Raw genomic sequence first — 13,882 nt, 5'->3', positions numbered from 1 at the left:
CAATCAGGCCGTGGCACTCCAGGTGCATGGTGTGGGTGACGGCTGAGGCTGAACAAACTGGAATACAAGACTTATGGATCTGGAGACCGGAAAAGTAAACTATTGAATAACAAATAATTTGCCAAGCACGAGATAAAATTGTGAATAATAATCAATGGGTCGGAAGACCAATGATGAACTAATGAATCCGAACAAGGTGTCAAGCATGAATAAGATTTAATGCTGAATTATGGAAAAGATATGAGAATTTCGTTTGAATGAGCATTTGTGAATGAGACCAAGTTAAAGAAAAAGCATTTGCAAACCAAGTGGAAAAGTGCACAAAGCAAATATCACTATTGGATAGTGTAAAAGCAAGGTGTTAACCAGAAGAAATGCCATGAAGGGAAGTATGTGAGAATCACATGTTGATAAAGGCAACAGGCCATTAAAGTGTAACAGAAAAATAATTGGACTTATAACACAGATGCAGAAAAAAAACCTGTGTTGTCAAGGAAGTCCTACGAGAAAGTATGAACTGTTTTAAAGTGCCAAGGGTTATCGGTTGCGCGACCTGTGATGGTTGGACCGTGTGGTCCGAAAACTGTGCCTAGACCGAGGAACCCATTCTTGGAGTGAACCGAAGGAGTTAAGAGGCTGAGGCTGGTCGGCCTAAAAGTTATGTAAGTGATGGAAAGAAAGGGCTAGCCAAACAAGTGGATTTTACTGTGAATAGTTTTATAGAACTGTGTTGCACTTGGGGAAGGGAACCCCGAGACCATTTTTGTGGAACTGTGTTGAACTTGGGTGAGGGAACCCCAGGACCATTTTGTGGAACTGTTTGAACTTGAAGAGAGCTAAGAACAAGCCTAGAGCTGGAAGATGCTCAGAAATAGTCCGAGAACTGTTAGGTTGGTTTCTGACATCACTACACATTGTTTAGCTTTAGTAGTGAGGGCAAGTATAGGTTTTCGACACAGGTAGGCTAAGTTGACCTTACTCACTCGGACTATCCTTAGTTTATTTAGATAGGTGAATCCCACCTTAGTATAGGGCAAATTAGGCCTTACACCAGCCAGACATTTGAGTTCATAAATACCTTTTGTTTGAACTTTGAATCGGTTGTCTGTGTCTTGCTTCATAATGCCTTCACAAGTTCCAGACCCTGGTTTCTCTTTCGCCTCTTCTTTGAATTGGTCCCCTTGGTTCACTACCCTGCCAAGTACTGCCACAAGGAAGATGACTTGTCTCTTTCTCTTGTTCTCTATCAATGGGGTACTCAACCCTTTTCGGATGGTTAGTGTCCTTGGGGCTACCACCAACACGAGGAAGACATGCTCGGATTCAAAAGTCACAGTCTTTCACATTGTGTTCTGTGACCCTTTTCTGGTGGTCAGTGGTTTTGGTACCATCACTGACATGAGGAAGATTTCCTCTTAGGCGCAGTCCTCTTGCACTTGCTTTTAAATTAGTGTACTCCTGCATACCCCTGTTTCCCCATGTGCCGTTATTCCGTTTCCAGGACACACTCGTGCCCCCATTGTTCAGCCGCTCTCTCTCTCATTCCTTCTGGGCTCTTCTCACCAGGCTCTGGCCTCTGCTGGTGTCTGCATTGTCCTTGTTTCCGATGGCTTCTGGTTCGCTGTGGCACCTTCCCAGCCTTTGGCTCCTTGCAGTTTCTGCACCCGTTACGGACTGTGTAGTCCACCGCCTCCTGGAGTTCGTGCTACTGCTATGTCTGCTTCTTGCAGGGTCTTTTGTCAGACTGCTAGAGACGTATCTTCTCCAATGGTGTCCTGATCTACAGCCTTTCGAATATCCCGCGCCGAACAGCTTCCACGAACACTGTTGCTGCGGGGATGGTGTGACATTATGCCAACTCCCTCTTTGTTTTTTAAAGTCTGTTCAGGTATGTTTCTTCCTGGAAGGCTAGAACGCGCCTCCAAATTCACGGAAGTGCTCTTCCTGTATCTGTGCATCCTCTTCGTGTCAGTATCTGCCTCCCAGGTAGTCTTCTTAGTCTCTGTACTAGAGTCAGTGAATGGTACAATGCTTCAATAGCAAATGGAAGCGTTGGCAATTGAAGGTTGGCTAAAAGATGTTAAAGTGTTTGGGAAGGTTAGGTTGGGGATATTGTGCCTAATTTTACCCAGGTATTCGTCCTTCTCCTCAAGGGGCGAGTCCATCCCCATGCGATCCTTTACTTTACTTTAAAGGATTTATTATGCGCAGCCATAGACCTTGAGGCTTGAGGGCACAACAAGACATATACAACAATAAACAATTAAGCGCCATGGTCATCTATAGGTTGTGGGTTCAAGATGAGGTCAGGGGTCTTATTGATTAGGTAAACAGACCCTGCGGCACTGTACCACCCCCAGGGGGAATATCAGGTAGCAGCCTCACCTCCCAGGCCTAATGGAAAGGGGCTCCTCCTCTGGGAGATGTGATGACTACTGATGAATATTCACATACGTCTCACGCACAGAATCATTCAGAAATAACGTTTGTTTTGTGGCCTTTAGCCCTTCTGGGTTAGGGAATGCACTTTCTAAGTCATCACTTGCCAGGTGGATTTCCTCATGCATCTATTTCTGTCATCAACAAGCTGGCAGGCCTCTCCCTGTCAGGTCCAGGGCTTGTTCTACGAGGGCAGTTGCCACCACGAGAGCCTTCCTCTCCGGGGTTTCCCCTATTGGACATCTGCAGGGGCGCAACCTGGAGATCTGTACACACCTTTACATGATTTTACTGTGTCGATAGGGAGGGATTCCATGGTAAATTCCAGAGTCGGCCAGGTAGTTCTGTGTAAACTGTTTGTGTAAGGTCAATGTATCCAGTTTTAAGTGTTTATTCAAGGAATTTTCTCCGCCTGTTGTGGTTATGAGGTACTGCTGTGTAATCTATTCATACAAATGTGAATCTATGAAAGATCCAATGCTTGAGAAAGAATAAGTTACTTAGCTGTACTCCTGTTCTCCAGCATTGGTATCTTTCATAGATTCACACGCGACCCTACCTCCTACCCTGCTTGGCTTTATCTTGGCTCACATTACCACTTTACACACGCTATGCCAAATCTGAAAATGGCCTCCAGGGCTGGAGCTAAGGAATCCCTTTCCATCATTTTGGGCAATATGACCCAAGAATGACTATACTAAAGTGACTGAATTTTCAATTTAAAGTTTAAACTGCTCTATATTACTGAGGATTCCCTACCTGATGATGGGGAATATTCATACAGCTTGTGAGTCTATAAGAAATACAATTGCTGGAGAACAGGAGTTAAAGGTAAGCAACTTATTCCTTGCTCCTCCTGGAGCTTCCTTCCAGTTTCCGAGCGCTCTCCTCCAGTCTTGACATACTCGCGTATTTTGAGGTCTGTATTTTCTTTCTTTAGAGAGTTGATGGTATCATCAGCAATTTTGCCCTCCACTTCTGTGACTGTCAGTTTGTTTTGGTTGTGTTGGATGAAGGAGACATCAGAAACTATCAAGCCAATTTTGGTTTCAAGTGATAGCTCTTAGTTAGCAATATCTATGAGGATGACCCTGTTAGCTGTCTGTTGTTCTGAGCTTCCCTTACAAGTCGCCTGAGGTCCAATGGCTAAACCTTCTTTGGGGACGCTGGACTGTTTTTGTTGGCTAGTAAACTTATCGGGATTCGATTTCCTGCATTTTTGTGGTTTGTCCTTGGGTATTTTCAAGGTCATCTGGTTCCCAGCGCACCATTTAGAACTTCCACAACCCCCCAAGAGCTTGCACTCCATTGCCAGCCCAGCAGGGGGGTTAGAAGAAGGCATGGTCATCTTTGTTCTCAACAAGACCTTCACAGGTTTCCAATTGAAGCTCAGTTAGTGGGCTTATCAGGATTCACTGACATTTATTTTCTACTTCTGGGTGGATTTTTCAATTTTGCCCTAATGGCATATCCACATTCTTGTGGTTTGAATAAAGGACCAGAGTTTCAGAGCGGGACTTTCCTCTACATTTATCACAAACTCACAACTCTTCTCAATACCATCTTTTGAACGCCCGACAGCCTCCTTACCACCAGGATGACAGAATGGTAGAGGTTTAAGTGAGTGGAGATCCAGAGAAGGGAAGGCGGCTAATGCCATTCATGGCCATGGGCACTTGTCCTGTAGGGCTTCACTTTCCTTGTTTGGATTTCCTCTGTTCTGTCCTGATTTGCTCTTTCTCTAATCTCGGAGGGCCTCTCCTCTGCACACTATCATTGTATATTCTAGTGTTGCTGCTGAGCCTCCACCTGCCTGCATCACTGCCGAGCAATCTCTAGGGCTGTCCCTTCTCGCCCTTCACGTGATGCTGGAGATGTGACTGGTCTCTCAGTGTTTCTTTTGCGTATCCGTAAGTGCTGGCATTTTTTCTTTGGTTGCTCAGCCCAGACCCTGCCTTTGTTCCTGGAGTTTACTAGTTGTTCCTAGAGGTGGGTTTTAGTATGAGAGCAGTCATTTGTAAAGCATTTGGGTAGAGGTAAAGGAGCTAATTCTCAAGTGGCTATCTTTTCCAACTCCTATTCCCAATATGCCATTTTATTTTGGACTGTTTTTTTAAATGATTATCGGGGTGCAACAATGGCACTCACCACTAGCCAATGGCTAGTAATATTTGTCTCCTGGCGAGAAGGAAATGGTGTGCTGTTTGTATGTATAGAATGGAGGTGGCAAGTGACTTTTGTATGTCTGGCTAGTAGCTTGCAACTTGCCATTTTGCCCCCTGATAATGTAGTTTGTTCCCTTTAGGCGGATGCATCGCTCAGCTTTGTTGTTTGATTGACATATTAACTTGGGATTGTGTTTGAGTGACAAACCTTAAGCAGTTCTGTTTTTCTGAATTAATTTAACTTCAAAGTTATGGGTGACAGGAAAGATAATTGCAGCTAAAGCTTCAAAACATATATTGCCAATTCGTGTTGTGTTTAATTAGAAAATCACATTTACATTTTGATTTGGTGTTTCAAACAGAGTCTGAAGTCCTACCACCTGCTGCTCCTATAGAAAACAAGTCTCCGTTTAAAGAATCTACCCTGCTTTTAAATGAAGATGATGGGTTTGTTCTTGAACCAGTAGATGCTACCGGTAAGTTAAACCTCTTTAAACTTATTTTACTTCTTCAGCACTCTGGCTTACCAGGGTTGTTCCACACTGTTTCTTGTCTATACACATGAGCAGGCTCCTGATGAGTGTATCCTTACCTTTCTTCTGTACTAGCAAACAGAACAAGTGTGAAAAACATTGAACTAGTCTATTCCTGTTACTAGAAATAGGTCAAAATACACTTGCAGTCGCAAATTAAACACAAAATTCAGTTTTATGATTATCTTGAAGTTCAACTAACAATAACTTTGGCTTTAAGGTTATTGCTTTGAAAAGCCTGTGATTCGTCTATGAAGGATACATTTTCTAAACATATTCGTCCACTTAAAAAAAGAAAAAGATTTGTTTTAACCCTGTAAAAAACAATAGAGGCACAAAAGTAGGAAGCTCCAGAATCGTAAATCTCAATTCAGTTCAGTTACTGAGTCCTATAGGAGAATAATCTTGGAAGTCCACGTTAACTACGGGGGTTAGATATTATATCACTTGCAACCAAAACTGTTCATAAAAGGTGCCCAAGGTATGCCCCCAAAGATATTACAATGTGTCACCGGCACTTCCTACGGACCATACATGGCAAGAGACCCGGAAACACCCTAAGAGCACATAGTAGGGAGGAAGGCAGGTGTAACAGTGCGAATCTAACCATACATGTTGTGTATATAGAAGACCAAGCCATAGCAAGAGAAGATTAAGGGAAACGGTACTCAATTATCCCTCAGTCCCTCCTCGGATATCGCCAGCAAGTGCTTTCCCTGCGGGTATGGATTTCAACAGTTCTTCTGCCTCCTCTGCATCCCAAAAGAGGTACTCCTTCCCATTCCAGGTCTCCTTGAGCTTGGCTGGACGGACCAGGCCTGCTTTGACTCCACGTTCCAAAAAAGCCTTCTTTGTGACATACAGTGGCCTTCTTTTCTTGTCAGTGGTTGGGGAAAGATCCGGGAAGAAATGGATTCTAGGGTCTTGAAATTCCACAGTTTTCTTGGCTGCTGCCGACTTCAGGATCGTGTCTCTGTCTCGGGAATCACTTAGCCGCATCAACCGTGTGCAACCTACCTCGGATGGCAACTTGGATTTAGATCCCGTATGTTTAAGCGTATAGCACTTGTCGACATATATACGGTCTACTTCCACGTCGAGTTGAAGCAGCTCGGGGATCCATGTCGAGACAAAGACTATCGGGTCGCCCCCTTCAGCACCTGTTGGGAGACCAATAATTCGCAGTTGTGATGCACGCATTGCATTTTCAAGAAATTCAAGTCTATTGTCCCTTCACCTTACTATTCTTCACCACAGGCTCCATTTCATGATTGATTTTCTGCACCAGCTGTAATATTTCCGTGCATTGTTTATTCAGCTCGCTGGTCTTCTGTTCAACCGTAGAAATTCTTGTTTCTAACTGGGCTACCTTCTCTGTTAATTTGTCAAGTTTACCTTCCAGTCGTGACATTGGCCAAGGAAAGTGAAAGGTACCACTCTTCACATGTGAAAAATGCTTTGTAATTAGAGACAATCACCTCCTTCTTACCCAGACTCTGTGCAGTTCACAGTGGTTGTTGGCTGGGCAGCCCGCTTTGAAACCAGAGCCGAGGCTGGTGTGCCCCATGGCAAGGGCCCCAGCCTTGAGTCCACCAGAGAGCAACACAGCGCTTCCTCCCGGGCTCACTCGGCACACACACAAGATGCACCCCCACAGCTTGTGCCATCTCGTCCACGAGAAAAGCCTTGCGCTGCACTCTACTACCGGGATTCCCACATAGGTAGCGAGGCTTGAAGAGGAGGTGGAGATGCGAATGCCAAAAATCGAACTGGTGAGGTGCTGGGTGGCCAGAAGCAGCTGCACGATGGATTGATGAGGACATCATTCCAGGAGTCTGTTTCATAATAGACTCCCAAAATGGCCAGATTCTACGTATGGGTGCAAAGACAAAAGGGACCTCTCAGAGAATTTGACGCTTCAATCCAGGCATCTTCTGCATCGGGGAGGCTCATCTAGTATGTCACTCCGGCAATCAGTCACGTCAGTATATTCGTCACAGGGACTCGCTTCTGATGGAGATCCTGGCAGGTCGGTGTTGCCACCACCGCCGCAGAGTCAGCAGGGTATTGTACTCCACTCACCGCAGCAGGATCACCCCAGCGAGCACATCGCTAACAGGGCCCGGGACCCACAAGGCATAGTTAATCCTGGCCTGGACTCGCCTTGGGTTGCCAACAACCTTTGCAGCCAGCGGAGCATGGCAACTCTTCAGTACAGTTGACGGCGCAGGTGGTGCCCGTCCCTCAGATGCGGCCACACAGTTTTCCATTCCCCACCCCTTCTTCCACTTTTGCAGTATCTCCAGACACATGCCGTTTCCAGCACTCTTTGAACAGCCACCAATGGCTGTAGGAATGAGTCCAAGACCTGCTCAGTCAAGGCTGGATAAATACAATCTTTTTTAGATGTGACGTCGCTGCATGGAACCACACATGCCATTTACTTTTTTTTTTGTGTGTGCACCACAGATGCTGTTTCAGGAACTTCTCACTTGCTTTTACCAAATCTGTTAAAGAATGGTCTTTCTCTCCTACTCCTCACCATAGATTCAGGATTCATGCCTTAAAAACATCCTAAGGGGCAGATAGCTTTGCCTACTAAGCACTGGGGCTGTTGTGGTAGCCTGAATGTGGATCAGTGACACTGATCCCTGTGCTTTATGCCAGTTGATGAACCAAAAAGCTGTTTGAGAGTGTGTCACATAGATGTTAACACAGCTCCATAATGGTAAACCTGGAGCTGGCCATGGATGTGGTGCTAGTTTAAAAGAATTAGTACTACTAGAAAAGAGATTTTGGTTTAGAAACAAGTCCTCTTCTAGGATTTATTGCAGAACCTTATCAAACATGAAGAGGCAGTGCCACCTGACCCCTTCCTGCTGACTTATGCCAGAGGAGCATCTTCTAGAGAAGAAACAAATCAATTTACCTGTTCCTTCAAAGACCTTCTCACCAACACTCCTATAGGTTTAATGACAGTCCATGCTGGCCAACTTGCAGCAGAAAGCACTATCCCCTGTTGCTGAGGTCCATGCTGACCTTATCAGGCCTGCCTGGTACCCAATATCATTCTCCTTTAGTATCAGTCTTTGAGCCACCTTTGACATTGGCACCTGGTCCATCCAGTGATTTTAGGAGGCTGGCCCTTGGAGCAGAGATTCCCTGCGAGCTTCTAGTACGTAACTCGCAAGATCTGGATGACATAGAAGCTCTTATCGGTTTACCTCGACCTGCTACTGGCAACAAACCTGCAGGGAGGTTGTTTCCCCTAACGGGGATTTTCGGGGAGCAAGCTGTGTTTTAGCAGAGCCAAGTATAGGACCTTACAGGTAAAGTTAGCTATTAACAAAAATGTTCTTACTTACATTTTCTTCTGATATCTTGATTCTTTTTATATGTTTGGCAAAAGTCCTTTCTTGTCTACTGCATGACTAAAGGCTCCGGAATGCATTTCCTCACCTGCCGAGAGATCCATGAATGAGAACACTGAAGCCACACCAGAGTCTCGCTACTAACAGGGTACCGGCAACAACGCAGACTTCCCCGGGCAGCAGGGCGGCAGTAGGACATAGCATCAGAAATATCACAAATCCTGCTGCGGGGGAATGGGGTGGGGCTAAGAAGGGGTTTTAAAGATTTAAGACCCTGTAACACAGCCCCAGCAAAGAGAAATGTTAGATTGTCCCGAGAGTTTAGGTGTGATCGATGATCAGTGGAAAGGGGGGAGGAAATGGGCAAACAAAAGACCTGCGTGGTCGCCTTAATAATTCACAGAAACTGGGGAATAATCTAAGGGTTTTCAGTATTCTGATGAAATATGAACATTGTTTAGTCTGAATTTGAGTAGATTGTTCAATGTATGGATTTTTTAATGTTTCACACCGGGCTGGAAAAAAGGGGATGGGGAATGATACACTAATGGACATCCCTGCAAAATCTCTGCAGGATATAGGACCCTTCTCTACTAGCATGTCACTGTACCTACCTTATACACACACCCTCAGTATTCTCACTTCTGATGCTTGTTAATCTGCTTAGAATCACATGCTGTGCAATGGTCCGATATCCAGTGGTAACTGCAGAGTATCGCATCTTGTCTTTCGGGGACCGAAAGGGGACGTCAGCATGTGCGTGTCTGTAACACTATCCCTAACGTGATGTGTAGTGTACCCAAAATCCCTCACGTGCCGAGATCCCTCAGATTGTTTTTTTCCACTCAGATAACTGGTCGCCCTATAGCGGAGCTCTTTCATAACAGACTTTGTTATACCTTGTTATCGACTTTGTTGATTATCCCCTGATAGTAACTTTGACGGTGCTTTCTGTGCTTCACCGAAGACAACGTGGTACTTTCAACGCTGAAGACTGAGGGGGATTTCAACGCCTTAATGCTGGGGGCGTAGCCGTCCACGTTGCCGGGTACTCTGGCCGGCATACACAGTAGGGAGAGAGTGTTCGGGTGGTCATATCTTTTTAGCTATGTCTCTCCTCTTTCCCCCCTTTGACCTCTAGGTCAGGCATCGTCTTTATTACCTTTCGCTATGGAAAGGACACCATTTAGGTTTTGCCCCTCTTGCAGGGCCAGATACCCTTGGAAGGACGAGCATGATAAGTGCAATAATTGTCTAAATCTTGACCACGACGAAGCACAGTGCGCGGTCTGTAGACTCCTTCGACCTAAAACGCTTAAGGAGCGCCGCGTTAAGCAGTGGGCTGCCTACGGCATGTCACGGGCTGGATCTTGTTCCCCCACTGCCGCACCCGCTGAAAGTGACGGGGGCACTAGTGATGACCACACATCCGTGTCGGATGCCATCGACCTCACGACGGACACCTCTAGGTCCGCCACGCCTGTCCCTGACCCCGCTAGGCCTGACGAAAGTCACGCTATGGGGAAAACATCCGGCGACAAGGGTGTACAAGATCGCAAAAACACTTTAAACGCACAACCCCTGCCCCGGCTTTGACGGTACAGGTGAAACGGGCGAAAGAGCCAACAGGATCGCCAAAAGTTTCGAAGGAATCCTCTGATCCTCAATATCAACAGCCTTCTCCGCATCCACAGCAGTGTCTTGCGACTCGGCCTTCAAAAGATAAGGGCGCTCCCTCCAAACCACATTTGGCCGTCGAAGTGCGCTTGTCTGACACTCCGACGCCCTCTAAGGCCCCGGTAGGGGAAAAATCTACCGCTAGGCCTCCTAGTCATACGGCACGCCCCACTTTGCCGAACATCGCTGAAAGCATTGGTAGGAATGCTTCGGCAGTGGGACTGAAGCCCAAAAGACGCAACGAAGCACAAGGAGAAGGCCGCAGACACGTCGAAAGACGTGCTGCAACTCCCCGATGCTTAAGAAGATTACGAAGAGAGTCAGAAGCCTTTGGCTAGCTCTATGGGAAACAAATTATGAAAATGTTCCACCTTTTGACCCTTCTGATTCATCTAAATGGACCAAAGAAAAATTTGAAGGGTGCATGGACCTTTTGGAAAAGTTTGTTTCACTTTCAGAACAGCCTACCCCCAAGAGACCTCGGGAGGACCCTCCCTTTGTGCCCGTTTCTAAATTTCCTAGAAATATTGGGCCTTCTCAAGAACAGTTCACTTCTATCCACCCAGAAGATGAGATCCAGATGGACACTTATCAGAACATTTATGATGAAGAAGAGGAGACGGCCTTCCTACAAGACTACACTGTGGATGACCAGTCGGATCCCACAGAAGGCTGGGAGGACACTCACCAGGTTGAGACGGAACTATGGACACCCCCCTGCTCACGACCAGGACACGGATGTCTTATGTTTGGACTCCACTCCGGCCTGCCAAGCTTCTCCAGTGGACGATCAAATGGCATTCAATGCCATTTTAAGAAAAGCGGCAGATTATTTTAAAATCGCCACCTGGCAGGCAGAATCCTATGCAGTTCCCTTAGGGAGCACTACAGAAGATTAAGACTACAGCCATATGCAATAAATCCCCTTTGGTATCAGTCTGTACCACAAAGATTTAGTTGGTAGCTGTGGCTAAGCAGGCAGACTTATCTCAAGAGGGAGATGAGCACTATTCAGGGTTTACACAATAGGGCTATGTAGTGAAAAGGGGAACCCACACTTCCCTGGGGCCAGCCCTTAGTGCAATAAAATCACTCCTAATCACCCTCCCACACAAGTAAGAATCTATGTGAAGCACAGTGAACTCGATCTCGAAGAAAGCCAATCACACAAACGTTGATGCTTGCATTTATTACTACAGTGTCTAATGAGAATTAAGCAGCATTTTACAATAATATGGGAATGAAAGTGCAAGCTAAATAATACCAATTATCAGTCACAGATGAATATGCAATTATGGAATCTTACGCTCCTAGGAATCGTGGATGGAGATACGATTGAATCACACCCAGGACACACGCCACTCAATGTGCTCTGCACCCCTCGGGAAGGGGGGGGGCTGGCCTAGCCCCCAAAGGCCTGCACCAGAGCGGGGATGTGATGCTAGGAGTCTCGGCCCTCTAGTGCACGGCTGGTAATCCAGGCGCTGTTCCTCTCCGTGCGTGCGTCTCACGAACAGCCCAGGAAGAGTCCCTCCCTAGCTGGCCCAGGTAAAGTTCTCTTATTAGGGGCTGCATGTCAATCACTATGACATACTAGCTTTTCGAGAATCTTCTGGGCCCAACCTGTATGCGGCAAAGCATGTTTTCGCATAGAAAGTTACAACTAGAAACAGCCAGTCTTGGCTTCCAGGCTCTGCGTACGTTGTTTTGGGAAGGCCTTACATTCCTGTGTTATCAGTGCACCTGACTCACAGAGCGAAGAAGAGCAAGGCTGTGCAAGGCTGTGCCTGGCTCCTAAAGGCTGCACAGAGCCTCTTGCAAAACTAGATGCTTATGTCTTCAAGAAGGGCTTTCACAGTTAACCCCTTACAAGCATGCAGGCTCACCCAGTTCAAGAGGCCTGGCTGGTTCAGCATTTTCCTCCACACTTCGAATAAGCTCTAAATACACGCAAGATAGCTCAATAGGTTAATGCAAGTGCAGGTTACTGCAAGCGCCTAGAGGCTTTTCATGACAGGCTACAATACTATGGAACAAGGAAACGCTGACCAAAGCTTTGAATCAAAAATAATATATTTATTTTACACACTCTTAGGTTCACACACAAATCACTATCATTAAAGCAAGTTAAAACAGTCAGGAAATGTATACACAACTCCCTATTTAAATTATAGACAAGTTTGAGCAAGAGTGAAAACTGAGCAAAACGGCACAGTGTAAACCAAGCAGAAATGGCACTCTAAAAATTTCTTCAGAGGGAGGGAAAGGACAAGTCATACAGTGTTAGAGTCCTAAACACACCAGCAATACTTCCCAATTAGATTGTGAACAAGTTAGGCAAGGCAATACTTTAGTATAAGCAATACTTTGGTGAAAAACAAGCAAAATGGCACTTCAACAATATAGAAAGGGGAAGGAAAGGTGATTATAAGAGTCTAGGTGCACCAACACATTTCTTAGTGAAAAACAATCTAGAGAAGGCAGTTGTAACAGATTTAGCCAGAGTCAAGAGGCCTGTGCCAGAGTCAGCGGTACAAGGCAAGTGCCCAGGGTCAAAAACGGTTCTAGTAGCTGCAGTCAAGTCTTTGTTTAACGAGTTTCAAAGGCGGTTGCAGATGCAAAAAGATAATGTTAGACGAAAGGGGCGGCCAACCCAGAAGGTAAGTAAAGGATTTAAAACACCTTTAGCAGTACCCAACGGAACGGGAGGCCTGGTGGAACAATGGACTTTGAAAGTAGAAGAGGCTCCTGCGGTGGCGGTAGTCCCTGGCAGTTCCTGCAGTTCGGGAGATCCAGCAGAGGAAGAGAGACTCTCATCATGGAGGAAGGTTCGAGGAAGGTTTGAGTTACTGCACTGCCCAGGGATGAACCCAGCCGCGGTGATGCCAAGACGAATAAAAGGTACGCTCCTTTAAATCGCGGTTGTGGTGGACGGGTGCCTGGCTATCTGGTCTCCTATTGCTTGGCACTGGCGATTCGACCAAGCCAGGTCCTGGAAGCCGATTGGCGAACTGGTTGGCCCCACCAGCTCAAGGGAAGAAGACTCTTGCAGGTGAAGATCTTCTCACGTCGTTGGAGGAAAGTGGTGAGGATCTGCAGCAGGGCTTCACCAGTGGTTAAGTCGTTGCAGATGGCTTCAGCTTCCCTCCTCTTCGGGTTTCTTAGTTCCAGTAGCAACGTCTTGTCCTCCAGTCCTCAGAGCCCTGCTTTTATGCAGAAAACCCCCCATTCATACAGCCTAGCTGTCTCTCACACAGTGGGGTGGCTATCCTGGCGGGATAACCCTCCAGCCTATCAGGGCAGAGTGTTGCCTAGGTAACCCTGTCCAGGGTGCCTATTTCTCCTCCCACACATCCTTTAGTCAGTCAGTCCCAGGGTATGGAGTCTATATTTGGGGGTCGATATGACACCCCTGTGTTACTGCACTGAGGGTGCTGTGTAACACGCATGTAAAAAGATGATACCTATGAGGGTGAGAAAAACCCCATAGACCATAAGCACACAAAATAGCCTAAAACACACATCAGCAACATGTCTAAGAGTGGGAAAAAAGTCTCACTCTTAGCAGGAGAAACAAATAAACCCAAATCTATAGGTAAGGAAAATTAGCCTTAGAAGAGAATTCTCCCTAACACCACCCAGGAGGCCCTACCTGAACAAGATTTCGTGGAGGATTTTCTTAAAGAAAAACCCCCCT

At 46.2% G+C, this 13,882-nt stretch overlaps 1 protein-coding gene across 4 annotated transcripts in view; it reads left to right on the top strand.

Annotated features, from left to right (window-relative positions):
* RAD21L1 (RAD21 cohesin complex component like 1) overlaps positions 1-13,882 on the top strand; it is a 1,746,850-nt gene that overhangs the window by 849,856 nt on the left and 883,112 nt on the right. For all 4 annotated transcript variants that reach the window (XM_069650928.1, XM_069650927.1, XM_069650929.1 and 1 more), the window contains exon 8: positions 4,967-5,080. In XM_069650928.1, coding sequence (XP_069507029.1) covers positions 4,967-5,080 — 114 coding nt within the window. The remainder of the gene's footprint in view (positions 1-4,966; positions 5,081-13,882) is intronic.

The sequence above is a fragment of the Ambystoma mexicanum genome, chromosome 3p, assembly GCF_040938575.1.
Source record: "Ambystoma mexicanum isolate Mex_15411 chromosome 3p, UKY_AmexF1_1, whole genome shotgun sequence".
Classification (NCBI taxonomy): domain Eukaryota; kingdom Metazoa; phylum Chordata; class Amphibia; order Caudata; family Ambystomatidae; genus Ambystoma; species Ambystoma mexicanum.
The sequence above is the reverse complement of the archived record's forward strand: the minus strand, read 5'-3'. Positions and strand labels throughout refer to the sequence as shown.